General features: G+C 52.0%; 1 protein-coding gene across 7 annotated transcripts in view; it reads right to left on the bottom strand.

Moving 5' to 3' along the window:
- Nucleotides 1-24,227, bottom strand: part of PAX2 (paired box 2) — a gene marked incomplete at its 5' end in the record, with an annotated part of 74,549 nt that extends 50,322 nt beyond the window's left edge. For 2 of the 7 annotated variants that reach the window (XM_081157330.1, XM_081157332.1), the window contains 3 exons: nt 19,049-19,246; nt 20,013-20,181; nt 23,586-23,643. In XM_081157330.1, the coding sequence (XP_081013456.1) occupies nt 19,049-19,246; nt 20,013-20,181; nt 23,586-23,628 (410 nt within the window). Of the gene's footprint in view, nt 1-19,048; nt 19,247-20,012; nt 20,182-23,585 lie in introns of all 7 variants that reach the window. The other 5 variants (XM_081157329.1, XM_081157331.1, XM_081157333.1 and 2 more) reach the window with 5 other exon arrangements.
- Between the last annotated feature and the right edge of the window lie 2,779 nt (nt 24,228-27,006).

Raw genomic sequence — 27,006 nt, 5'->3', positions numbered from 1 at the left:
AGAAGTGTTGCACATAAACTCTGTTGTCCAAGGCTCCGGCTTTGCAGTTTGTGCAGTTTAGAATTGTTTGTCCACACCCACTTGCATGCCCTGCAGGTTTCAGCTTGGACATCTGACCATATGTCGGGCAGGGTTCTGTGCATGAGAATGGCCACTGATGGGGGGAAGCTATGGGCAGGACCTTCTATTCTGCCTGTAGCAGGATGTAGCTGGAATACAAAAGTTCCAAAGTTAGCAGGGTTTCTCCCAAATGTGTCAAGAGCTTCTGCCTTTTGTTGCTTCTCAGAAGTCATAACTGAGCTCCAAGAGATGAGAGTCTGACTGAAAAGCTTGCAGAAGGGTTTCCTCAAACTACTGTGGTTTTTTTGTTGTTGTTGTTGTTTTTTAAATATCTTTATTGATTTCAGAGAGAGGAAAGGAGAGGGAGAGAGAGATAGAAACATCAATGATGAGAGAGTCATTGACTGGCTGCAGCCCGCAACCCGGGCATGTGCCCTGACAGCGAATTGAACCCTGATCACCTGAATCCAAGGTCGAAGCTCAACAGCTGAGCCACGCCCGAAGGGGGAAAACTACTGTTCTTGAACTACCTGCATTAGCAGCCCCTGGGGTGTGGGCTAAACGCAAACCCTGGAGCCCACTCTAGATCTCCTGGTTAGAATTTCTGATGGTGATCAGGCCAGGAATCTGTATTTAAGCAAATTCTCCAAATTACTCTTAAACTCTTTAATATTTGAGAAGACTACCTTCATCCAGGCGGTGAGAAAACCATCCTGTTGGTTAACAGGGAAGCCTTGAGAGAGCTGGGAGAAAGTCTTAGTTAAGAATACTTAGGTGCCTTACTCTCTAGCAACAGATATTTCTCCCCATCTTCTATCCTGACTCCAACTGACACTGTAACTGAAATCCAAGAAGCTCTCAGTTCCTCTGTGGAAACTAAACTATAGGTTAGAAATAAAATAACTTCAAAAATAGTTTTTGGTACATTCCAGGATGAGAGATTCCCAGTGGGTTCTTTAGATACAAGACATATTTTCTGAAGCAACGTAGCCTTCTAAGACTGGCACTGAGGGAGATAATCCTTCCACCACGTGTCCCTGGGAGCCCAGGCCAGATACAATTTACCGGGCTAGATGGGCCATGGGGCTGGCCCAAGGGGGCCATAGGGATGGTTTAGATGATGAATGGTAAGCATATGGATTGATTTAACTTCAAGATAGGCATAGGTTTAAAAATTAAGGGGCAATGTGTTTAACTAACCATTTGGAAACCAGTCTGCAGTGCATGCCAAGCCCAGAGCCGTGACCAGACTAGCTCCTGTCATCACTGGCCGCGCCCTCATGTGTGAGGGTTTCGAGGCGAGTGCTGGGGTTCACCAGCTGCCTACCACACACTCCTGCCTGGGAGGCTCCAGAGGCTAGAAGACTGCCTGATCAATGCAGACTCATGGCTGGGACCAGCTCCTCCCTGCCCCTCCACTGGCGTGCCCCCTCCCTCGGCAAGCAGAAGGAAGCCTAGAGGATGTGCCTTTCAGCAGCAGCAGAGGTGGGGCCTCCTCCGCAGCCTGGTCTCCCTGCCTCTAGCCCCACCCTCTCTCACCTGGTTAACTCCAGTACTCAAAAACAACCCCGGGTTTCTCTCTGTGCCCGCCTAAAAGAATGTGATGTGGCTAAGCCTTATAATTGCAACCCTTATAAAATTCCTCAGCCTGGCCTTCATAGTCTTCCCCAGGCGGGCTCCGCCCTGGCTTTCTAATCTATTTCTCTGCTCCCCTCCTCCCCTCAGGGGCTAGCACGGACCAAAACCTCGCTTTCTCGCTTCCTCAGTTCACAGTGAATCCTCCCCGAGGCTGTGAGCCCCACTAGGGCAGGTGCCATGCTTGGTTTTCTCACCATTGTGTTTCTATCACTTAGCAACAAAGCCTGGAATAATGCAAATATTTAAAAACTATTTGTTAAATAACAAATAAATGTTATTATTAATAATACAATATTAAGGGATATAGTGAGCTAATACATGTTCATTATGTACCAGGCAGTGTGGTAAGCACTTTACATGGATTATTGATTTCTCATAACTTCTTATGAAGATTACTAACTCTTTTCTATTAATGTGGAAGTCGAGGTTCAGAGAGGTTGAGTAACTTGCCCAAGGTTACACAGCTGTTAGGTAGCAAAGCTAGGGTTTAAACCTGGGAGCCTGACTAGATCCCATGCTGCTAACCACTGGGTAGAATAAGTCAATCATATCAAGAACAGATGGAGAATCCATGAGAGGCTGGGGCTGAACAGAAGAACTGCATATACTAATAAGTAAAATAATAACTATCATTTATTTCATATTCACTATATGACAGGCATTATAACAAATGCATGTTCTCATTCAAATCCCAACTACAGCTCTATCAAATAGGCATGCTAACATACCAAGGAGACAAAAGAGAGGCTAAGCAGCTTGCCCAAGTTCACGTGCATAATAGCACTGGAGCCAGACTTTGAGTCCGGGCCCAGGACTCCAATATCTGTAGGCTGAACCATATTACCTCTTCTAGAAATATCTATGTTAGTAGTTCTTTGTGCTTATTACCTATTTGGCCATGAACAAGTTTTCCCTTCAGTCTTTTCACATCCATGATCTGGACAACTGAGCAAATGTATACGTAGATGATTAACAGACATTGCATGTAGCCATGATTCAAAAGATGCTGACCCTCCCCCCAGCACGTGCCTAGTTGTATTTGATAAGCATCATGTCTGTGTTACAAAAGAACCACAATTTTGGAGGTCTGGTTGCCGTGTATTTTATATGCACTGGTAGATTTGGGGTGTAGATGTTCCAAATTCTCTGTATCTATCTATCTTTCAAATCATGTGCATAATTATGTGGAGATACTGAGTACAGATGTGTTTCTCAGTTTGTATAAACTTTTTCTATGATTAGTGTGTCTTTATATTCATGTCTGTTCTAATGCATTGATCCAAGATTCATGATACTGGATATATTTACTGAAACCCACTCCATGAATTTCTGCCCAGTTATGCCTATTTCTGTCAAGTATGTAAGCCATGATCATACATGACTCCACACCCATCACTGTTCCCTTCCCAGGGTGTCTGAAATGCTCACATCACAATTGTGTTTTTATATTGGTCCGTGAACCAGTATTGATGTGCATAAATGTGCATTTGTATACCTGTGTATCTTTCTGTCTGTGGGCAGGGTGGGGTGGGGGTAGAGTGATGTGGAAATGAGAGAATTATTAAATGCCAAGTAGATGTGCAATAAATTCCATTGATTTTATAAACTCCAACTTGTCTTCAGTCTCCTTCCATTCTTTATCCTGGGGGCATTGCAACAAAAACCTATTTTAAATACCTTTACTTCCCCCCTCCCCCTCCCCAAAAAAGTGTCAATATTTTATTTGGATTTTTAACTTCGCTCCATAACAGTTGTTTGACCTCCTGACTCGTGCGAGTCACATAAATTCTGGGACTTTATTCAGGAGCCATGTTCCTGCTATTGAATAAGCAATTTGGGAGGGTGAATTAATGACTTGTGCTGTTGCTGGAAAGTCCCTGAAGAAATATTAAAATTGCTTGCAGACTGAATCGATACTCAGTGAACACCCAGCAAGAGGGCTTCGGTTCTGGAATGACCACAGAAGGCAGGGCTGGGTGGAAGAAGGGGAATTCCTGCACCCAGCTTGGCAAGCCTCCTGCTAACCTACCCCCACCTTTCCCTCCATCCCTGGAGCTCTGTCATTTTCAGTAACAGCAAAGTCTGATTAAACCCCCGCCGGGACAGAGCTGATTTGTCCCTTCTCACAAAGCAGGCTCAGGGGACAGTTTACTCTCTTACTAGCAATGAGAGCCTGGAGGCCACGTTGGAGGTGGTGGTCTGGACATGTCCACCTGCTGGAGAAACAGGACAGCACTGCTTTCTGGCAGCCTGCGCTGTGCCTGGGGGTCAGGAGAGCGCTGGCTTTGGGGGGGCTGGGGCTGTGACCATTTTGCGCTGGGTTCACAGAAGGGCTGGGTGTTGCACTGTTGGCTCCATCTCTTTTGTGTGTCTGACCAGTGCTGTCACTCAGGTCACATGATTTCAGCCTTTGTGTGTGGGTGTGCCTGTGGGATGGGGAGTTAGAATTGTGTTGTGCATATCGCACTGTGCCATCTCATTCCTTCGGCAGCTGGCATAAGGTGTGTTACTTGGTGTTTTGTGGTATTGTATCGAGGTGACTGCACTTTGTGTAACACTGAGTTAGAGGAATTTAAGTATTGTTTGGTGACAATGTCCACGTTTCTGCTCTGTATTACTCTGTTCGTTGATCATATCAGCATCTTTTTTTTTCTTTTTCGGAATGTATGTCTCAGAGATTAGGTTAATGGGTGTCTCCTTGGTGATGCGGGTTGAGTAATGATGTTGGATCTGGGTGGTGGTGTGGAATTTGGTAATTGCTTTCTCTGTGTGGTTGTGGGTAAGAGGGTCCATCCTTTAGCTTTTTAAAGCTTTCTGGCTTAGTTATTTGTACTGTTCCTTTCCAGAAGGAAGATTCTAGAAATGCAAAACAAATCTCTTCTCGACCAAACGCACAGTTCTATTCTTCTTGGAAGCAAACTTGCCCTGCTTGATGGAACACTTCTGACCTTACCCCACTGAGACAGGTCCTGGTACCACCCTCCTACATCTGCCTAACTTGGAGAGTTAAACCCCTAGGCCAAACCCTCTGCCTGTCGATAGTCTAGATCCCTGGTGGGGCTAGAGGAGGCTGGATGGGAGAAAACTCCTCAATTCCAATAACAACATAAACTCTGGTTCCAAGAATCCTGTTTGCCACTCCGTAGCTCTGGCCACCAGCATCTTCTTCCTTCCCGGTATCCCCAGATGCAGTGGCTCAGCACTCACAGAGCCACACGCACCATGGAAAAGAACAGGGAAAAGGACTGGGCATGACTTTCTACTGAGGCTCAGAGTCTCTGTTCTGAGCTTGTGAGTAAATGCATGAGTACATCGCTGGGCATGAGACTGCAAAACATAGAGAGCCCCCAAGAGATTACACATGCCTGCACTTTCTTTCATCAAAGGTTAATATGAAGTATGGACTAGTGGATAAGCACATGGGTTTCAGAGAGTTCTGCTACTTAGCCGATGGCCTGAGCAAGTTATTTAACTCCTCATCTGTAAACAATCCTACAAAGCCCTATGGGGTTGTTTATGAAGCTTAAATCAATTAATACATGCAACATACTTATAACAATTCCGACTGTAGTGAGCAGCTGTTAGCTATTATTATTATTATGACTATAAGGACTTACCAAGAAAAGCATCCATAAGATTGGCTTGTGCATGTGTATAAACATGTACACAAGTGTGCTATTAATATATAAAATCCTAAGATAAATCAAGACATTTGTGTGATTTAAGCAGAGAAGTGCAAAAGCTATAGTCAGCTAGGGGCAGTCAGGTGGGGGCAGAAGGTAGTTCTCTTCTTGGCCTTCGGGTCCATTTGGATAGTGGCAGGGCCTTGGGGTTGATGGAGTTCACACCGCCCATCGCTATACAGAGGGCTACATCTAGCCCTGTAGGGGTGAATAGGCAGAAAGGAAGGTGATGGCCCATGTACATTTTACACTTATTTTTAAAAATGTATGGATGATTGAGTTCTCAGAATTCAAATTTAGCTCATTTAAAATAGTTATTTTTTATTTTAAAAATCAGCCCAGCTGGTGTGTCTCAGTGGTTGCCATGCACCGAGAGTTCACCAGTTCCATTCCTGCTCAGGGCACATGCCCAGGTTGCAGGCTCGACCCCCAGTAGGGGGCGTGCAGGAGGCAGCTGATTGAGGTTTATCTCTTCAATATTTCTATCTCTCTCTCTTTCTCCCTTCCTCTCTCTGAAATCAATAAAAATATATTTATAAAATCAGGACTTTTACCAGCTAATAGATGTAAATGAGGAATAGTGGAACCTAAGGAAGGGGTAAGAAAGGAATCAGGTAAGTAAGTGAATGTTAAGGCTTTTGGATGTGGATCTTACAGAAGTCCACTGAGCTGAACCTGGTTACTTAACTAGGCAAAGGGGGCAGGAAGAATTTGGGGCCTCAGCCTCATTCCATGGGCTTTCCCAAAAAGATGGGGAGCCAGAATACATCATCATGAGTTTGGGAAACTTTGGTTTTCATCTTTGCTCTCATTGAGCACAGAGTAAAATGGAGAATTTGTAGATGTCCAGTTACTTTGAGCCATTGCACTGATTACAGTAAGCCCAAAGTAAATTTTTCTCCTAAATGTTTTATTTAAAATCTTTTATCCCTCAGCAATGGAAATAACTGCAATGATTATCAACCTCCCATGCTTCCCTGGAATATATAGATATGCAGGATAATTTGGTAGATAGATTTGGTTTGAATTTGTCAAACATTTGTTCACTTCTTCCTCTCCTCTTACTGCATCCTTTATCTTGTCTCTATTTTCTCTCGTCTCTTCCCCTCCTCTTCCTGATTTCCTCCCTTTCTCTTCCCTCTATGACATTTAAGAATCAGAGGAATCCTTCAAACCCATCAAATAAGGATTTTTTTCATTACCGTTTCATTTTATCTTTAAAAAAATGCAAAGCACCACAACACGTGAAAATGCCGTGAAGCCCAGAAAATGCCAACCTTCAACTCCTCAAGCAATAGTAGACTCATCACAGAGAAGGAATGTGCAGTCATACGAAGTTCACACACTCACACACACACACACGCATCCACAGAGGCAGGGCTCTCAAAATGGACAAAGGGGAACATTCTATAACTAATTCCGTTCAATGGTCAGATAACTGAGTTATAGTGTTGTTTTTCCTGGACGTACACTGAGCAGACCCCCTTTCTAAATCCAGCAGGGCTCATAGCAAACCACAGTTCTCACTGGCATTCATGATACACAGTTCTGTACACGGAATATCCTTTTGGCTCCTCAAGCATTTTTATTTACAAAATTTCAATGTTTATGCACACTAAAGCCAGAACTCATGTACATTGCCACAAACACATAACAAGAAATATACACTTGATGATACTATTGCCATAATCACAACTAACATTTACTGAGCACTTGGTATCAGCCAGGTGCAACTCTAAGCAGGTCTATGTGGGGTAACTCATATAATCCTCACGAGAACCTATGGGAGAGCTATGTGATTATCCCCATGTCAGGTGAGTGAGGAAACTGAGGGCCAGAGAGGATATGAGATTTACTTCTAACCACGCAGCCAGTGAGGAAGCTAGATTCAAACTCTGGCAATCTCTCCCCAGAGCCTGCTTTCTTACATTTTCTATGCCACATAGGTTTATGTGAATTGCCTCACACATAGCAGGTGCTTAGCAAAAGTTTTCTGAATGGATGAATGAAAGAATAAATGAATAAAGGACCATATCTACTAAGACCCCTGATGTTTTCCGTCAGTATGGCAAAGTGGATTTCTTTATGGAAGTCAGGCCTAACAGACAGCTTAAGCTTATTTGGGCAAAGTGATTTGCCCTCCCAACCAACTTTCAGGTGAAAGTGTCCATCAGTTGTGCTTGTTCAAATACTAAATGCTCTAAGCTCCAGCTCTCTGGGACTTTCAGGCCAAGCCCCAGTCCCCGTTCAAATCAGAAATGAGACTCATATGCATCAAAGATGCTTTCTAACTACAACACTTTGTTTCCTCGAGTCTTTTCCTCTGCAAATAGATGCTTCCCAATGAAACGAAACACCAACAAAATGAAAGTGGCCGCTAATTCTGTGCCTGGATGAAAATGAAGGAATTCAATCAATTACTTAGACATCATCAAATTGCCAGATACTCGATATCATATCGACAACATTTATTAGATGATTGACTAAAGGTTTTGGTTTTCATCCAGATGTTTGGGAGTTGCCACAGTCATTAACCTGTGCGTCAGCAAGTAGTCATGGATTTCCAAGAGACATAAGTGAACAGTAAAGAGAAAAAAAATAACCCAGAATAAAACAGACTAAAGAGGCCAGGGGTAGCGCTATTCAACAAAACTAGTCAAGCAGACTCCATTCTGGGAATGTGTTACTGCCTTGGAGATCCATTAGAACACGGATCCATCTCACAAGAGACTCATGTGCTTAAAGACCTTTAAAAACCTTATAAGGCTGTATCCTTGACTGTCTACAGAACAGGGCCCAATCAGATTCCTGCAAGACGGAGCTCACGGATCAGTCCCAGCCTCTGGTACAGACAGCCCAGGACGGACACGGCCTCCCCCGCCCCCCGGATGCCTACCTGCCTGTGCACTTAGTGTCTCGAGTCCAAGCTGCCGATTTTGCAAAGCTGGGTGTAAATCTGGTTTGTGACTTTGTACAGGTACCTCTCGCTGTGATTTAGTGCTCTGCCTTTTATCATCTCTCCTACTTCCATTTTCTTTCCCTCTCTACTTTTTAATGCTATTTACAGCTTTCTTAGCCACAGAGCAGCACAGCGATCTTTCAGTGTCTCAACTGATATACCCAAATGATTTTTCTTACCCAGGTTTTCTCTCCACTCGAGTTAATTTATGTTTTAGTAAACAGGAACTTTAGATCGTTCCATGCAATAGTATTTAGGGTTATCACTTTTATCAAGGGATCGTGGCACTAAAGAACTCCATGCAAGGGACGTTGGTTTATGCTTACGCGAGAGCAGCTCCCCGTGTGCGGGAAGGCCGTGTGCGTGTGGGCGTGCATGCACAGCGTTCTCGGCTTGTGCCACTATGCTCCATTGCCCTGTGTCAATGCCACTTGGCACTGGCAGGAAGAGCCCAATGAAACCATAATATGGACAGAAGCCGACCCTCAAACTGCTGGAGATAAATCCAGGCCCTGGGCCTTCCCTGCTGATGATCACTCAGTTCTTTTAGGACCAGGGCCGCATATGCCTGGCCTATCTGCTTCCTCTAATATCTCTTCCTCCCAGGCACACCCTTCATCCCAGAGCTGCAGAGGAAGCTGTGATGACGTTATTCACAAGCAAGGTTTTGGGGGTCTCTTCTAGAAGTGTGAGTTGGAGGGGAGGAAACCAAAACAATGCCTCCCTGTATTTCTGGGTCATCTATTGCTTTTTTTTTTTCTTTCTCTTCAATTCTTTCTGCGCCTTCTTCTCATTTCTAACTCTATTTGACCTTGAACTCTGGCTTCTCCCTTCATACCAGAATGTGTGCCAAGGGGGACAGCAACCTCCAAGAAGCAGTCACCTGGCATGACAAGCCTGGAGACCAGTAGCCAGAGGGGCTAGCCCATCACTCCACTCCTGGAAATAAATCCCATTGTATTTGCATTTTAATTTTCCACATAAACAAAGGCCCAGAGTACTCGCTTGGGCAGCATCACTGGATGAATTTAATTAGAAATGAAAAGTTTATAGGGCCCTCTTTAATGCGATTAATGCTCAGTTAACATTTATCACATTCGTATGCTGGAATCGCCTTTCCTAAGCAGCCACTGGCCATGAAATGAATTTCTCTCAACTTTTTTTGCACCCACCCTGGGAGGTCATCTCCTAAGGAGTCTGTGCTGCCCTCCAGGCTGTCTCCTGAAGCCAGGAATTAGCTGGTCCTCAGAGTCAAGTTCAGGGGAAGAGAGGCACATGCGTGTGTGCAAGGGTGGAGGGCAGGGGGAGTAAGAGTGAGGTGAACACTATTTCTAGGAGGAGCTGGACCTGAAGCAAGGAGGTAACCTCTGCAAACAGCTGAGTGCTCCACCCAGCAGACTGGCTTAAAGGTTTGAGTCTCTTCCTTAATAATAATAATAATAATAATAATAATAATAATAATAATAATAAAAGACTCTCTTCCTAATCACATACCCAGTGCACTTCTGTGGCCAAAAATCCGATTTCTGCTAGGGCTGGTCAGTGTCAATCACATCTGACTTCCAACTCTCTTCTCTTGTCTTTGGCCATCTCTCTTCTACCCTTTTTCCCTGTCTCATCCGGGCTCTGTTAGACTGTTCCTTCCAGGCCCATGGTGACTGGGGAAGGAACCCAGGTCTCCACCCTGGGGACTACCCCCTTTTCTCTGCTCTCCCAGAGGCCAGACAGCTCCAGTTGGTGGGAAGGCCACCTGCCCTGGTGTCAGCTCCTTAGGGAGGCAGGGCGGAGCAGGGGAACATGAAACCTCTATTGGTCCCCAGAGGAATGATGGCCTTTCTTATCTTATCAAATTCTCTTCAGTCTTCAATTAGAGTCTCTGAGATTGGCCTCCTAACCCAAACCAGCTAATCCGAGTGATGATGAAGACAGAGAGGAAGGAAAACATACGGGGTGGGGGGAGGGAAAGGAGATACTCTCTCTGCAGATGATAAAAGGAGATAAACAGCTTGGTCTGTGGCCCTAACTACACGCACACTCCCTTTGAGGACCGCAGCAGACACACACAAACAGTTGCTGCCTGTTTTCCTAGTAGTGTTTTACACATACCCACCGCCCTGGCATCACACACAGCACTACGCCCTCACCTCCAGCACAGCAAATGCATGTGCACATACTTGGAGGACACTCTATGGAACTGACAGAACCCCCACTCATCAACCCAGCAGGGCAACTACCATCCATGCAACCCCACACTCTCCTAATAACATTTATTAACACTCCAAACAGGCAGGCCATCCAGGTGATGGGGCCAAACAATCCCTTCAACCGGAAACTCTCTGAAGAGCGAACCACCAGTTCTCTGGTCAACAGGACTGACTCTTGTTTTTGTCTGTTAATCCTCACATGAGGATATTTTTCCCATTGCTTTTCTGAGAGTGGAAAGGGGGGAGAGGGAAAGAGAGAGAGAAACACCGATATGAGAGAAACACACATCAACTGGTTGCCTCCGGCACACTCTCTGGGGTTGGGGAATGAACCCCCAACCCAGGTACATGTCCTTGACTGGGAATTGAACCCATGACCCTTTGGTGCACAGGCTGACACTCTAACCACTGAGAAACACCATCTGGGGCAAGATTGACTCCTTTTAAGAGCTCCCTGTAATGCCAGGGCCATTTAGACGGCTTCCCAGGGCACAAATGCCATGCTCAGCTAGATACCATGAGCCCACACACTCTTTCCAAAACAGCTACAGAGGCCTCCAACACATAGTCACCACTTCTCCTGGTACAATACACAAGGCAGGTACCATCCTGTCCTCTAGAATTAGGACGAGAGGTCACAGGAGAAGGGGCAGAATGAGATCCTCCTCCCTGACACCACTGTGACCTGTCAAGCTGGGTACTGCCCATGAGGCTCCTGATTTCCTTTGGCTTCCTTCACCATTTCACCAGCCCAGCAAAGACCCTGGAGCCAAGAGGGAGCATCAGGACCAGGGAAAGCTGCCCCCAGTGCTCACATTTGCTCAAGCTCTAGGGCCACTCTTGACTCCCTTCCTGCTCTCCTCCCGCTCTCAGATTTCTTGACCTTATGGAGCCTACAAGGTGGGTACAGTTTCCTTTCCAGCCTGTTGCCCTGTCTCACAGCCTTTCTCCTCCTGCCAGGAGCCGCCAGGGGCTGCCAGGAGCTGTCGGTCATGTCCTTTGGCTTCCTCTATTCCTGGATGGCTGCAGAGGGAGCTCACTGCAGAGCCGCTCACGCTGGCAGAGCTGAAGGCAGGCAAAGGAGGAAGTCCAGGACGAAGCAGCCAGAGGCTTCGGGTGGAAGGGGCTCTAATCTGTACCACCCGGGTGGCGAGGACCTCCCTTCCTCTTGGCCTCTCTCTCACCCCCCCCTCCTGCCTGGGACCAGGCTGGCGCAACCGCACTGCAGCAGCCCCACAGCCCCTGCTGGCCTTGCGGTGTGCTTCCTAATGCAGGTGGCCATGAGCTCCAGGTTCGGTGACTTTACCCTCCCATGCCACTTCCTCTGCTCTGCCACCTTTTTCCTGCCTGGCTGGCTTCCTCTTTTCTCCCTTTCCACCTCTGAGCCTCCTTAGTTCCCCTCAACCTGGTCTACCAGCCACCCAGAGCTCTGGTTTCCTTCAACCACCTCCAAGACCTTGCAGGGCTACCAAAGGCCCTTGGCTCAGATGCACAGATCCACTCCCCCTTTCTAAGCTTCTGTCGCTCCCTGCTCTGCACTCTGGCCATATGCTCCATTCCCAAACACACCTGTCCAAGCTGAGCGGGCCGACCCTCTTCCTTTCCCCTCTCAGCTTCATCACTTCCTTCCTTACTCTTCTGGTCCTCGTCTCACGTCTGTCCTCCCCTTTCCACCCACATCTTGCCCTCTTCTCCTGCAGCTAGAGAGAGTAGACTCCCTCCCTCATCTCCCTTCCTCAGGGGCTTCTGGACAAAGGAGCTCAGGAAATGTCACATTCCCCTGCACCTGCTCTGAAGTTACTGCTCTGGTCTGAAGCAGCGAGATAAGTTATGTCCAGTTACACAGACCAGGGGTGCAGACCGCTGGTTGATGAACTGAATCGGGTCTGAAGATGTATTTTATCTGGCCAGCACAAAGTTTTTAAAAACCAAATCTTCTGCCTCTAGGCTGGGTCTGTGCACTCCAGCTTCTGTTTGTCCAGCTCTCTCCACCTCTGTCTCGCCTCCTGTGGCAGCTCCCACTGACCTTTCCTGCCATGGGCCCTAGAGGCATTTGTGCTCCTGACCCCCACAGCCACACGCATCTCCATCACTGCCCCTCACTAACACGTTTTTTGTCAATCTGGACTTTTGGGTACTAGCTTTCTCCCCCGACATCCCTGAAATAAACCTGACGTCTCTAGAATGCCAAGGAATCTCTGTTTCTCTCGTACATACACGAAAAATACAAAATATCTTCTTATCAAATTAGCTCTTAAAAACCAAAGAAAGAGGTCAAGTTATTTTTGTGGTTTTTGAGGATGAGCTACAAGAGGACCCTGGCTCTATGGCCTCTCCCGTCTCCCCCCCTCTCCTGGAGAGTCCCCAGGTCTACACGAGGCCTTGTTCTTTCTCCTGCAGAGCCAGGTCACCTCCTCTTGTTTCCCACGCCCCCAAGAGCTCTGTATGCACAGCCCTCCCCGGAGCCCAAGGCATCTGCCTGTGCCATCCTCCTGCAAGGGAAGAGCTTAGGGAAGTTTCGCTGAGCACGTACCATCTTAGTGGGCCAGGATTCAGCCTGAAGGAACAGGAGGGGTGCCAAGGAGGGCCCAGAAGACACAGTGAGGCTGCACTGTGCCTAGAAACCATCATGAATATATTCAAATGGCACCTTTACAACACCAAAACAAACTACCTGTTCAACAGGAGGAAAACATCCCAACCCTGTAGCTGACTGGTAGACAGATAAAGCCAAGGTGATTTAATCCCCCACCTGTTTAATATTTAACTTGTTATTTGCGCATTGGTTGTGAGACACTGTTTCCCACTCCTCACATCTGTCAGGGCTCCTCTCGCTTTTCTAGACTCACCCACATGACTGGGTGAGCTGCACTGGCCATAGCGTAACTGCTTCCCCTGCAAGAAGCTGAACTCTGGACACCTGGCATAAGCAGGAAGGAAGGAGGTACGGGCCAGATTAGCACCCTGTACTGCATTCTTCTAAAGAACAGAAGTGAAAAAAAATTTCCAGTGTACTCAGTTTCCTTTTACTATAAGAATTAAAACTTCCAACTCCAGGTAGCAACAAAGAGGGGCTAAGGACAGACGTGAGCATTAAGAGGGAAAGTTGCAGCATAGCTAGAACTTAAAATCTAGGAAGCTGGAAGCAGGTGTTCCTTTATCAGTCCTGTTGGGAAGACTGGGAAGCAGGACCTCTATTCCATGTGAGCTCATAAGAAATGGACTCTTCAGAATACAAGCTCTTGGTGCTGGTGGGTGGGTGGGGTTGATTTATCTTGTGCACCGGTTACTACTATCACTACTCTTTCTTTGGAAGCAGTATCTAGTCCACAAGCACATACCATCACATAAACAACCACATGATCCCATGTGTACCAGAACAATCCTGTTTCCCAACTGTTCCTTTCCACCCCAATTTGAACAATGCCTTTCATCTCCTAATCTACTTTTCACAATAATTCTCCCCTTTGTGCTGATATGCTCGCAAAGTCAATGCTCTCCCCTACCACACCCCACTCCCTCCCCAGTACTCCCTTCTCCAGGCACCCTGTTTCCCTTCTCAAGGGGCTGCTCCTGCCTGGCCCCATCTCCACTTGGCTAATTCCCCCTGTGGCCCCTGTATTGAACTGTTGTGTTGTCCATTTCCCTGTGACAGGGCTCTGGTTACAGAGTTATTGATTGGTTTTCATGCAGACAGATGGGCCCTTCCCGAGCTCCCATCGAAATCCCTGCCTGTATGGGCTGATTGTTGCCTGTCGGAGTGTAGGATTGCACTGGAGACCACCCTCTACGCAACCTCCATGGCCCAGGCTGTGGGCGGTAATAAATGGAAGCAGCCTGAGCGATAATAAAAGCAATTGAGTGGGTTACCTGTGCAGACACAAGATTTATGCCTCTTCATTTTGATGTGATTGTTTTATTGAGTTCTCAGAATAGTTGGGACACCATTTATTTATTTATTTATTTAGGGGTTTCCCTTTCTTTTCTTCTTTGCCTCACCCTCCAAAACCCACCTGGAGCTTTCATGAGGGACAACCCTTCCTGTCTGCCGCTTCTCAGGAGTTGCCAGCTGAGGTAAGAAGTCAGGGCAACCAGCCATTGCTCTCGCCTGAAAGCCACTTTGTGGCCTGAACGCCCACTCTGAGCCAGCCAACAGGGAAACAGACCAATACAACTGCTGGCCAAGAAGTCTAAAATAACTGAGAAGACAAACAGGGCTTTTCAGAAGGATAATGCCAGCTCACTTTAAGGAATAAGAGGGCCAACAGTCATGGCTGTTTCACATGTTACTCTAATGACAGTGACCTCAGCAACAGAAACCCTCTCTGGGGAGGGTCACCTGAGCAAGGTTTCTCGGACAGAAACTGACATGTGTGTTTGCTATTTGTGACCCGGTCTGGCAGGCCAGGGACTAAGAAAGCAGTTCTCTGTCATTTTCCTCCTTCTTCCGTGGGGGGAAGTCTTCTTAGCCCATCAACTTGCCTCGGCTCTTTGCTATGAGACCACCAGCCCTGGCCACCAAACAGCTGCAAGGGTATGGAGATGCGGCAGGAAAAGCTGCACGTCTGGCCGAGCTTCGTGCCAAACCAGTTCCAGGAGTCAAACGTGCAATGTTCTAGAACCTGAGTTTCAGAGAGGAAGACACAAACCCTAGCCCAGAACATGTCCTCGGCATTCCCTTGGCTAGATGAGTGGCTCCCAGCTTATTTAGAAAGGCCTTTGAATGAACAGCTGGTAGAGCACTGTCACCCTGCTGCCAGAGCTCTGATGAAGACCTGTGAATGACACAGGATGGAATTCTTTAACAGCACTGGGGATGTAGCCTTCTTGAAGCCAGGGTTGCCCCGATAAGAGAATGGATGTACTCACTTAGAGCCAAACAGACTAAGAGAGTGTGGGTGGCAGGTGATCAGTGAAAAATGGACCCTGGAAGAGTCTACTCCAAAGACCTAGGGGCAGGGAGTGCCCTGGTCCCAAAGAGTGTAGGGCAGGCTGAAAAGGTTAGGAGAGTGACGGCCTTCTTGTCAGCTCATTCCAAGGGATTGCCCTGAGGGAATCTTCAGTAACCCTAAACTCTACCTGGAGTTTGTGCCTGTTCTTTCAAAGGAGTTGTATTATCTGCGCAGAGCAAGAGCCAAACCAGAAGGCTTTGGCATGCAATCAGGAAAATCCTTCCTGCCTAGTCAATTGCAATGTAACTAGGTGGCTTTTCCCCTTTCAGTAGCACCGACCTCCCTCCATCTCTTCCCTTCTCCAGGCCATTTCCCACACCAGCTTTCAATCTCAAGTAACCTCTTTATAAACACCCACCCTCTACAGCGGCAGTGTGCAAGCCAAAGTACTGGCAACTCCATGCTCAGTGATCAGTCACCCAGTATTGAGAATTACTCAGATGCTAAGAAACGATCCACATGCTAAGCAATCCAGTCAACCCTCCAGAATTTTGACAGTGGTTTCTGGAGGTGGGGGTGGAGGTGAGGGTGGGGATGTGAGGCCTCCCTGACCTACTCCATTAACTCAGAGAAGGATTTCTAAGAGGATTTGCCAATGGAGAATGTGGGTTGGCTGTCCAAACCTTTATCGCGACAGGATCAGAGAAAGCCAAAACCATCTTGAAAGCATGAAAAGCAATTTAGCTTATAACCACAACAGCATATTTCAAGTGCGGCGACAGCATCTGTTTGGAGGAGAATATGAAAAACCTTACGATTTGGCTCAGGTGGTGAGCATGTGTGGACTTCCTTTCTTGCCAACCACCGGCACATGCACACCCTTACTCATAATGGTTATAAAGTGCCCAGCACATGTGGGCATCTCACCAACAGTAAAGCTCTCAACTCAAGAACTGCCTGTCCCGGATGCACCACACTTTCTGCACCGGGGGAAATCTCCAGGCTCTTTCCACAGTGAGAATTCACAAAGTTCCTGACACCACCAGCACCAGCGGAAACGCCTGCCTTGAACAGGCTTTAGGGTGAAACAACACGTCGCACATCATCCTTTCCCTTCAGAGCAAAGCGCCTACAGGGCTGAAGATAAAGGCGTGGGACCCAGACGCATCCTTCCAGCCAGACTCAGCAGCACACTGGGAAGCTCCCAGAATTCTTTCCAAAATATTAACCGTGATAGGATTCTGTCCCGAAGCAAAGTCGAGAATACCCTCAGAGCGCCTCATTGACAAAGCAAGCCGGGACGCCTGCCGACCGGGGCTGTCTGCGGTGCTGCCAGGGGCTTCCCCGTTCCTCTCCTCCCACTCTGTCTCCATCTACAGAAACACCTGCCCACAGATGGCTATTTCTGCGCACCCAGAGGAAGCCTCTGTGCCCCTCAGGTGATAGGGCTCCACGCTGAGCAGATCCTGCAGCTGCCAGAGCTGTCAGGCTGAGGCCGTTCTTTCTCGCACTCTCATTCCAACCTACACTCACTTCTCGACTTTCTCCCGATTCTGACAGATGTACCTCAAGACCTTTGGAGCGTGATCCTGGGGTCACGTGTCCCCTGTTCTCCACGGCTTTTCAGGTTGAGAGCATCCCCAAACTTTTGCCTATGCCGGCTTCCAAAAACATCTCGTTCAGTGAGGAGTATATTTTGGGGTGAGGGGACGAGGGGTGCTAGACAGGGTGCTGGACGAGGGGAGATCTCACCACGCCTGCCTTGATCGCTCCACCCTTCACCCATCAAGAGAAGCCAGCAACCTTAACTACATGCCTCGGGTTCCTCCAAAGCAAACCCTATCACTGCGAGCAGCACTTCTCTCTAATGTTCTCCAGAGCACCAGCACCCGGTCCCAGCGCCACTGCTCCCCAGCAGGGCTGCTCTCCTCCCAAGACCTCGCTTCCAACTCACCCCAGGGACCAGCAGCCAGCCAAGAGGCTAAATCTCCAGATGGCTCAGAAAACAATGTTTTGTCTCCTTTCCTTCCATAGCCACCACTCCTGCCTCAGCCCCGAAGCTTCCCTAGCTTTCTCCTCTGGCTTTTAAACGCAAAAGACTCATTCCTCTCTGGAACCAACCAGCGTCTTTCTCCGGCTCCTTTGGAAGGTGTCTGAATGTCAAACTGTTATGCTTTCAATACCTAGCTGAGCCAGGCTCAGGGAGCTGGAGGGTTTTCGGAGGGTGTATAATTAGCTGATCAGTATTATGTTACCCTGTTCATAACTGAATAACCATTTTAATACAGATGGCACACACTGGGATAATTTCTGGGGTCGCCTTGCAGTGCGTTACAGCACGAGTGTGGCGGAGGGAATCTTCTTTAGCCAAGGTACATTCTACCAGCTAATTTTACCTGCTGTTTTCAGGATGATTTGGGATAATTCCATATCATTTGCAAAATACTTAAAAAAAAAACCACCTTGATATGTGATGCCAGTTTCAGAAAAAAGCAGTTTCTAAATTATCAGTTGTCCTGATAATGAGCCTCTGAAGAGTGCAAAGAACAACAAGGGTATGAAACCCTTAACTCTCACTTCATTTGGGGACTTGCCTTAAAATGGGGGGCACAGGTTGAAAGGCTGGCCAAGGTCATTTGGAACTTGTACAGGGTCTTTGTTAATGTCAGGTTGTACAGCTCTGTGATGTTGAAGCTATCCTGGGTTGCTGTGTCCAGCTACTGCTTATGTGTGCTGTACCCACCACAGATAGACACATTTGCACACCGGCTGGGTATACATATATGGATAGAGTGTGCACATGTGTTCTTTTAGGGGATGTGCTGGAGTGGCTCAGAGATTGGGAGACTATCTTCTGCTATTATATGTCAAACTGACTCCAACCTGTGTCGTCCCCATGTGCCTGAGCCTATCATCGGTGCACTCTTAGGCCTGGACACAGGTACTCCAGGGGTTAGAGGCATCTCCTAAGGTTCAGCCTCAGATTCCAGAGTTCCCCCTCCCTGACTGATGTCCCATTCCTTGTCCACCTTCTCTAGTTCCTGCCATTGCTGGCATGTGGTTGGCATTTGCTCCGCAGGCCTGGACACTCCTGCTTGTAGGCCGGAAATTTGTGCGAAGCTGGCTAGCAAGGCCCGGGCTCCCGGGAGGCAAGCTTTGTGGGAGTTGGCAGGGAGGGTGGGGGAGCCAGGACAGGCTGCAGCCCCTGGGGAAGGGAGTATGCCTTTAGAAAGGGAAGTCTGTTTGGAGGCGATGAATAGACACTGGTCATTTTAAAGGCTTCGGCTGTGGGCTGTGATTGTCTCTAGATACTGAGGCGCGTAATCTTGGAGTCTTAATTACCACAAACACTTGGATTCATTTCCAGGACGCCAGCGGGAGAAGCCTGGCAGGGAATACTCGGCCCTAAGCTGGAGACAGCCCTGTCTGTCTGTCTATCTCCCTGCCTCCTAGGTCCCCTCTCCCAACCCAAAAGACTTTGGGGCTGGGAGTAGGGACGAAGGGCAGAGGCTGGAGAAAGAACCAAGATCCCAAGATCTCGTGCTGGGGTGCCCTGGTGGGCAGGAGCTGGGAGCTGGAGTACTGCTCTGCAGCCCAGGGTGGCTTGCTCACCTGTTGATGGAAGAAACGCTGGGCACTGTGTCATTGTCGCAGATGCCCTCGGCCAGCAGCCGGTCGCGGATTTCCCAGGCGAACATGGTTGGGTTCTGTCGCTTGTATTCAGCAATCTTATCCACCACTTTGGGCGTGGCCACTTTGGGTTTGGAGCCGCCTATCACTCCAGGCTTGATGCTGCCAGTCTCGTAGTACCTGCGCCCAGAAGGCCCGCGGGTCAGGGAGAGTTGGTTGTGGCAGGGGCAGGGGGGCTGTAGTTCCAGAGCCGCTGAGCCACTCTCCCACCCAGAGCAGCCGCACAGAGAGAAAAGGCCCAGTGTGGCTGAGCGGGCTTCCAGAGGGCACTTGGCTAGGGCGAGGGACACAGTGAAGGGTGAGGGGGAGGACAAGGGGGATAGTCCCTCATGGGAGGCAGCCTGAATAGCCGCCCCTTGGAGTGAAAGCCCGGCCTTTCATTTGGGAAGAGCAAGGGGAACAGCGCTTCCAGACCTCCAGGCAGGCTGGGGCTGAGGCACCATCTCCAGCCCTTTCCCACTGAGTGAAGAGCCCCTAAGGGAACCAAGACCCTTCTTCCGCCTCCCCAGTGCTTATTTTTCTCCTCTTGGGGACCGGTTTTCGCTCCTCCCCCTATTCTTCCAATCCCCAGTCCCCATAACTCTGCTAGAAGAGGCGTCCAGCCTCCCCCCCCCCCCCTTTCTGAAGATCGGGATCAGGTTGCCACTTGGCAAGGACCTTGGAGCTGGGCAGCCACTGGATGACCCTGCTCCACCCCAGCTCCTGGGGCTGCAGCCACCACCTGATCGCCCTCTCCAAAAGGTGCAGCTCTCCAGATACCCCCAAGTCGGGCATTTCCATCTCCCGCTGGCATCCTCAACTTTTAGCCAAGTCGTCAGGCTGGAGACCCAGGGCTGGTGGGGGCAGGGGGCAGGGCGCCTCCCTGGGGCGGCTCGGAGACCCTCACCTGCCCAGGATTTTGCTGACACAGCCGTGGCTGACCCGAAGCTGCCGGGAGATGTCGCAGGGCCGCACGCCCTGGTGGGCTAGCTCCACGATGCGCTGCCTCACCACGTCGGGCAGGGGCCGGCCGTTCACAAACACCCCCCCAAGCTGGTTCACACCCCCGTGCCCTGCTGGGGAGAGACAAGAAAAACACACAACACCCCACACACAGCAGGGACCAGCCGTTAGTCAGGGTCCGCGGCCCGGGACTTGTGAAAGGAGCAGGCAGGGCGGAGGGGCACGTTCCGGGAGTCGCGGGGGAGTGTGGCCCAAAGACCGCAGCGCGGAGGAGTGGGGACTGGAACCCGCGGGCCGGTGCGGACGCGGCCGGACAGGGGCTGGGCTGGGCTGGGGCTGCGCAAGAGCGCGGCTGAGACCAGCGCGGCGAGGGGGACAGCGAGGGAAGGAATGGAGGCCGGGGCAAGAGAACGGCGGGGAGAAGGGGGGAAACAGCGAAGGGGGAATTAATGCCAGCAGGAGAGAATGCAGAGGAAAGGAAGGGCGGGCGGGATCCCGCGTGAGCCGCAGGCGAGGAGTTGTCGGTGTGTGCGGGGCGACGTGCTTGGAAGCGGGTGCTTTTGGGGGCCTGCGTTCCGGTGACTCTACGTAAGGGCTCCGAACGCAGGCAGAGACAGCCTCAAGTCCCTGACACCCCTCTTTCGCTCTCTACCTTTTCCCTAGTGTTTAATTTTAACCGGATTGGAGTTTTCCTACCTCTTTCGCTGTGTTTTTGTTTTCTGCTTTTTTGATCGAGAGTTGTCCGTTCCTTTCTGTTTTCTGTCCCCTCTCTTCCCTAGTGTCTAAGTTCAAAGCAAGCCAGGTGCCGGGGGAGGCTGAAGAGGCCCGGGCCGGGCGCCGCTGCGCGCGGAGAAAGGGCGGCAGCGGAACGCGGCGCGGGGGCGGCGGGGGGACGCGGCCGCCAGGCTCACGCGCCGGCCGCCGCGCCAGGCTCGGGGCCCAGCGCCGGCCCCGGCGCCCAGCACAGGTCGCCCTGGCGGGCGGAGGGCTTACGGCGAACTCTGCGCAGCCTGCCCGGGCCAGCTCCAGTCCTGACCCCTGAGACCTGGCAGCCTCCCCGGACACCGCGCAGCAGGTCATTTGCTCTCCCGGCCGGGAGGAGGGCTCTGGGTCTCCAACCAAACTGCAGCTCGGGCTTCCACCCTCAGGTGCCAGGCCTGCGGGCGCTGACCCGCTCGCCATTCTCCCTGGCCGAAAGCGCTCTAGAAACCCTGCGCCCGGAGCGACCAACCCGCAGCCGCGGTTACTGATCAGTCCAAGCCCACAGACTTCTAGCGGCCCAGTTGTGCCGGACCCTGCGGTCAACCTGCAGCCCCTGGCCTACTAGCCTCAGGCGACTTTCGGAGAAAGCGGGGACACCTGCGTCCCGCTCAATTCTTTCCCGTCCCCTTCTGGGGAGACCCAGAACACGCACGGGTGGGTAAAACCCCTGGGGAAGAGGTCTCCGATCTGGAGGCTGGGGGAGGCCGGAACCTCTTATTTTACCCCCTCACCTCCGCCGGTCTCTCTCCCTATAGCCCCACTCCTTACCCCTCCCCGCCCTCCAAACCTCAACCATCAATAATTTAGGCCCCGGGAGAACTCGCGTTACCGGTATGAAAAGGCGGCAGCTGCGGGCAGATTAAAGATGAATAATTCAGCCTCCCCGGGCTCTGGGCCCGGCCCCTCATCCCCAATCTAAGGGGTGGGAATGGAAGGGGGCACGGCGGGAGCCCAGGTCTGGGGGCCGGCGCGGGCGCGGAGTCGGGCCTGGATTGCGCCACTGCCACCGGCGCGGACTCGGGCAGCCGCTGCTTGCGGGCGGGTCCGCCAGCCCGCCGCCCGCGCCGCGGTCTCTCCCCTCCTCCGATCACCTTCTGCTCGCCTTGCTCCCCTTCAGGTTTCAAAGTGGCACCCAGTGGGCGGCCAGGATTCGGCGGGTCCCCCTCGGGAACGGCCAGGGAGGAGAGCGAGAGCAGAGGCAGCCGGGCCGAGCAGCCGGAGGGCTGGGCGAAGACCGCGCGCAGACCCGGTTCCAGCCCCTCAGAGAAGGAGCCTGGATTTCTGGCTCGGCTCGCGGAGACGCCGGGCAGCTCAAGGCCCCCGGCTCGGATTTCCTGTGCTTGGTTAATATTTAGGAAAATATATTTTATCCCAGGGGTATTTTTTAAAGCTCCCCCTGTAACGCTAAATGTCTGCTTAGAGAAACACTCAGCTCTCCCTCCTTGGCTCTCTTCTCGGAAGCACATATCCAAGCTAGTTCTAAAAAGTTTCCCTGTGAAAAGTTACAAATCATCCTTAATTATTAATCTACAAAGGAGGAGGTGTTTTATTTAGGATCCATTAATCTAAAAAAGCCTGAAAAAAATATCGGAATTGTTTTCCAAGCTAAAGACATATGACATGAATTAAATTAAAATTTAATTAAAATAATTCCCTTTTCTTATTTATTTTTTTTGTTTCTTTCCTCTCCACCTCTTTTTTGGTCACATCCTTTATGTTTTCTCTTTTATTTCCTTCCTCGTGTTTTGATTTCTTTCTCCTTTCCCCTTAGCTTTGGCATTTGCCTTCCTTTTGTTCTTTCCCCCATATTTTCTCCCTCTTTGCCTACCCCCTGGCCGGGTCACTGGCTAACCGGTCCTCACCAGGGAGTGTGAGGTGGGCCAGAAGCCTCCAGAACCAGAAGCAGAGCCTGGCTCTGCCCAGGTGCCTCCTGGAAGGCTCCTCTACTCCATCGCTTGCTGACTTCGATTTCTCCTTGGAACCTCTCTTTGTTTTTAGAGCATCTTTCCCAGAGAGGTGGAGAAAGATGACCACCACCTCCTGCCAGTCTCAGACTCCCAACTCACACGGAAGATCAGGGGGGAGAGAGGGAAGGGAGATGGGAAAAGCAAGAAGAGGAAGGAAGTGTTTCAAACCGGCCCACAAGAAGCCTTGGCTGGGCTGGCAGGGCTCGGGAGATGCTGGGAGCTGAGGGTCAGAAGGGGGCACCCCACCCCCATACTCTTCTGTCTAATAGTCCTGACACTGAGGCTGCTGGTGCTCCAAGTCTCATCCTGGACAACCACATTCTAAGTTGGAGAAAGGCAGAGACGAAGGGAGGGAGGGTGGGGAGGCAAACAGAGAACCAGAGAGGAGACAGAAAACACAGCCCAGCGCACACCCTGAAAACAGGCAGCAGTTAGTCCCGAGCCCAGGGCAAGAGGGTGGCCAGGGAATTGGGGTTTCTGGGGGGGATGGGGTGTGGGTCCACAACTTAACAAGGAGCGGGTGGGAGGAAGGAAGGCAGGTGATGGGCACCAGGGAAGGCAGGCGGGCAGGTACAGGGAGAATGTGGGTGACAGAAGGCAGACGGAGAGAAACTGAAGGCTTTGGAAACACTGGGAACTTAGAGAGGAGGAACGAAAGGGGGGCTGGGAGAAGCCAGCGTGGCCTCCCAGATGGGACCTGAGCGCTGGGGACCGGGGCCGCGCCAGGATGGACTCGGGTTGGGACGGGGAGCCCCGAGCTGGGACAGAAGCCGGGCGCCGGTACTCACGGTGCATCGCGGAGAAGGGGTCTGCTTTGCAGTGCATATCCATGGGGAGGCAGAGGAGCGGGAGCAGCGCGGCCGCCGCCGCCGTGTCGCCTCTCAAACTCAACTTCAGGACTTGAGGAGAAAAGGGAGGGACGGTGGGGGTTGGGGGTGAGCGGGCGCCCAGCTGCGGCGGGGCGCGCGGGGGCGGGGGCGGGGGTGGGCGCCGCGTCGATCTCCCGGTGGGGACTCCTCCCTGGCCGGCGGGAACTGGCAACCGCAGCAGCCGCAACTTCCCACGTCGGGGCTCGGGGCTGGGCGGTCAGCAGAAAGGCCCCGAGGCGGCGGGCCGGGCCGGAAGGATTTGGGGGCGCATGATGCGCGCCGCCGCCGCGGCCAGGGCTGAAGCCGGGAGGGGGAGGCGGCTCTCTCAGCTCCCCTGGAACCCGGTCATCCGAGAGGCGGCAGTCGGAGAGGGCGAGGAGCTGAGGTGGCCCGAGGGCGCCGGGCGGGGAGTCGGGCTGCTCCAAGTGCCGGTGAGTTGGCGAAGTTGGCAGAGAAGTAGCAATCCTCGGGATGTCCGAGCGGGCGCCTTCGGGAGGGGAGAGCGCGAGCCGGGCCCCCGCCCCCGGAAAAGGCAGGCGCGCGCCGCCGCGGCCAAAGGGCCGGAGGGAGGGAGGGAGGCGAGCGGCGCCGGCAGCGCTGGGCTGGCCCCAGGTGGGTTGCGGCTGCGAGAAGACTCGGCCAGAGACTGGAGCCGCGGCTCCCGGTGTGTCTCTCTCTAAAAGCTGCAAAGTCCCCTCCAGACCCCCTCCCCCTCCCCGCGCTGGGAGATGGATGACTTGTCAGACAAAGGCAATAGATTCCACCACTCTGTGATTCGCTAGCGCCGGAGCCCCGAGCTTCGGCGAGGAGGGCCCCGCGCCTGTCACTCCGGTGCCGGCGAGGGGAGGGCAGGGGAGGGGGGAACGCGAGGAAGGAGGGAGCGGCGGGCGAAGGAAGGGGGAGGGAGGGGAGCGGGCCAGGGGGAGGAGGAAGGGGAGCCCGGGATTAAAACTACACTGAGAAACGAAACTCACCGATAAGATAAACCTTAGATAAGGGTAAGGAGCGGCCAGTCTAATGAATATTCAGGCGTCGGCGGAGGGCCGCGGAGCGCACGGCGCTCGGGAGCCGGGCTGGAAGCCCCAATTCACCAGCCGCGCCGGCCGCCGGCCGGTGCCCGCGCGGGCCACGCCGCCCGAGCCGGGGCCGCATCCCAGGTCTCACCCCCCTGCTCTCCGCTCGGAGTTCCCTTCCGTTCCTTCCTGGCTCTTCCTTCCTCTCTCTGGTCCTTCCCTTTCGCCTTTCCCTCCTGAGGTACCTCCCCACCCACGCACCCCCCAATTCTCATTCCGGGGCAAAGCGCCGGCCCCACGCTCCGCTGCGTGCAGAGCTTCCCGCACCACCTTGCGCACCCGGGTCTGGGCAGCCCGGAACGCTAGGTTTAGAACCGAGGTGGACACCTAAGGCGAGGACCCGCCTGCCTCAGTGGGACCCAACGGACAGTGGGAGAGCCCGGGACTGGGCTCCTGGAACCTGGGGTGGCCCGGAAGGAGGGCTGGGGAGGGAGAACGGTGCGGAGCGACTGGTCGCTGGCGTGAGAACGGGGAGACCAAAGCCGGCTCTCCCCGGCTGGGGAGAAGCGCCTGCGAACGAGGTTGAGCGCCGCCCGCTGCCAGCTCTGCGGATCCGGAGCTAGCACAGGGGGCGCCTTCGCTCGGCCCGGCCCGCTCCTGCCGGAGCCGCCGGTCCAGCCTCCGCGCCCTCGCCCGCACTCGCTCCCCCGCTCGCTCGGGTCCGCTCGCACGCACCAGCCAGGAGAGGCCCTTTGTCTCCCAACCGGTTAAGTACAGAATATCCAGGAGATCTTTATGAAATATTTTCCCTCGTCTCATAAATCATCTTGGCACTTCAGCTGATGTTTTAACTCTCTCTCCCTCCTTCCTCCCCCCCGCCCCCCCCACCCGCCGCCCGCTTCCCTGGGTCTGCGAAAGGGCGGCTCAGCGAAGCCCGCGTTGCGCTCCAGCCTCCGGGACTCGAGGCTCCTCTGGTCCCTGCCTGCAGACCCTGGCTCCCGCGGAAGCTCCGCGGACTCGCGCCGCTGTCCCGCTGGCGGGTGGAAGCCCAGGCGGCAGCTAACATGGGGGTCGCACCCACCCGACTCAGCCAGGAGGAGACTCCTACTGGGTCTCTTGCACCCAGGTTTATGGGGGCGCCCTTAATCTTCTTGCGGGGCTAGGGCCAGGCTCAGCCTGACGGGGTTCTGAGCCTCCCTCTCATTAGGGAACCGAGTCTGCTGGGATCCTAGCATTTGCCCTACTTCCTGGATCCTACTGAACCCGATCCGATTAATCCACCTGCAGAGTAACTTCTGAGAGGAAAACCCCTCCCCACCTGCCTCCTCCCTCGCAGCCTCCAACCCCACTTCCCTTGGGTGGCCAAGCCGATTCCCAAGGGCGGGAGGTTTAAGGCACAGGGTCCAGCCCTGAAGGTCAGTCTCTTCCTCTCGAGACCTGCAGATGGCGCTCCCGGGTTTGCTTTGGCCTCAAAACCCCACGAACACGCACTAACTTCGAGTGGGGAGTGGAAAAGGAAAACCAGAGTTCTTGCAGTCTAAAGGGAAAGGCTCCCGGGCCCTGGCCTGGGTGTAAAAGACTCTTAGGTGGCGTTAGTTGGTACAGCTTTGGGCTTTCTTCAGAGAGGTAATTAACCCAGAGTCCAGATTGAGGGGACACCCAGGAAGCGTCCTTACTGAAAGGAGTTCAGAACTCAGAACTCAAGGAGCACTTTGCCCCGAGTCTCCCTATGTTGGTCCTGGAAGTTGTCTTGGGGAGACTGAGCTATTGGAGGTGCAAGACTGTGGGCAGAGCCCCCAGCCCCCCCCCCTCAGCTTTTTCTAGAACCAGCTGGACACATCCCTATGTTACACATATGATGAAATGTGGGAGCAGACAACAGGCATTTGCAAGAGGCACTTTCACCTTTTGTAAAGAAGGGGACTTAATGCACAAACTATGCTGGAAGTTGTACTCACACACCCGTCCTTACACATACCCCTGAGAAGTGAAGACCTTTCCGTGATAGTCCAGTTCCCACCTAGCCCCTGAGATTCCAGAACTCCACCCACCCATCTCACCTTAGCCCCTCCTGGGACCCTTTCTCCACCCAGCACTGGACTCGCAGGGACACCCTCCCACCAGGCCAGCCCCTGGCTGCTTCCACCTTAGCTGCAGCCCTTCCTGGGTCTAGAAAGTCAGAGCCCTTCTTCCTGGTAGTTTTAGCCAAGGCTCTGCTTTCTCCTAGGGCTCCAGGCTGAAGGGCTGGCCTCTCCCGTTGCAGCTCCCTTCCCTGTTCTTCCCTTTCTTCTTTTATAGAGCCTGGTAGAGAAGAAAAAGACAAAAAA

Source organism: Miniopterus schreibersii (genome assembly GCF_964146895.1).
Source record: "Miniopterus schreibersii genome assembly, chromosome: 14".
NCBI lineage: Eukaryota > Metazoa > Chordata > Mammalia > Chiroptera > Miniopteridae > Miniopterus > Miniopterus schreibersii.
This window is presented reverse-complemented; position numbering and strand designations above follow the sequence as displayed.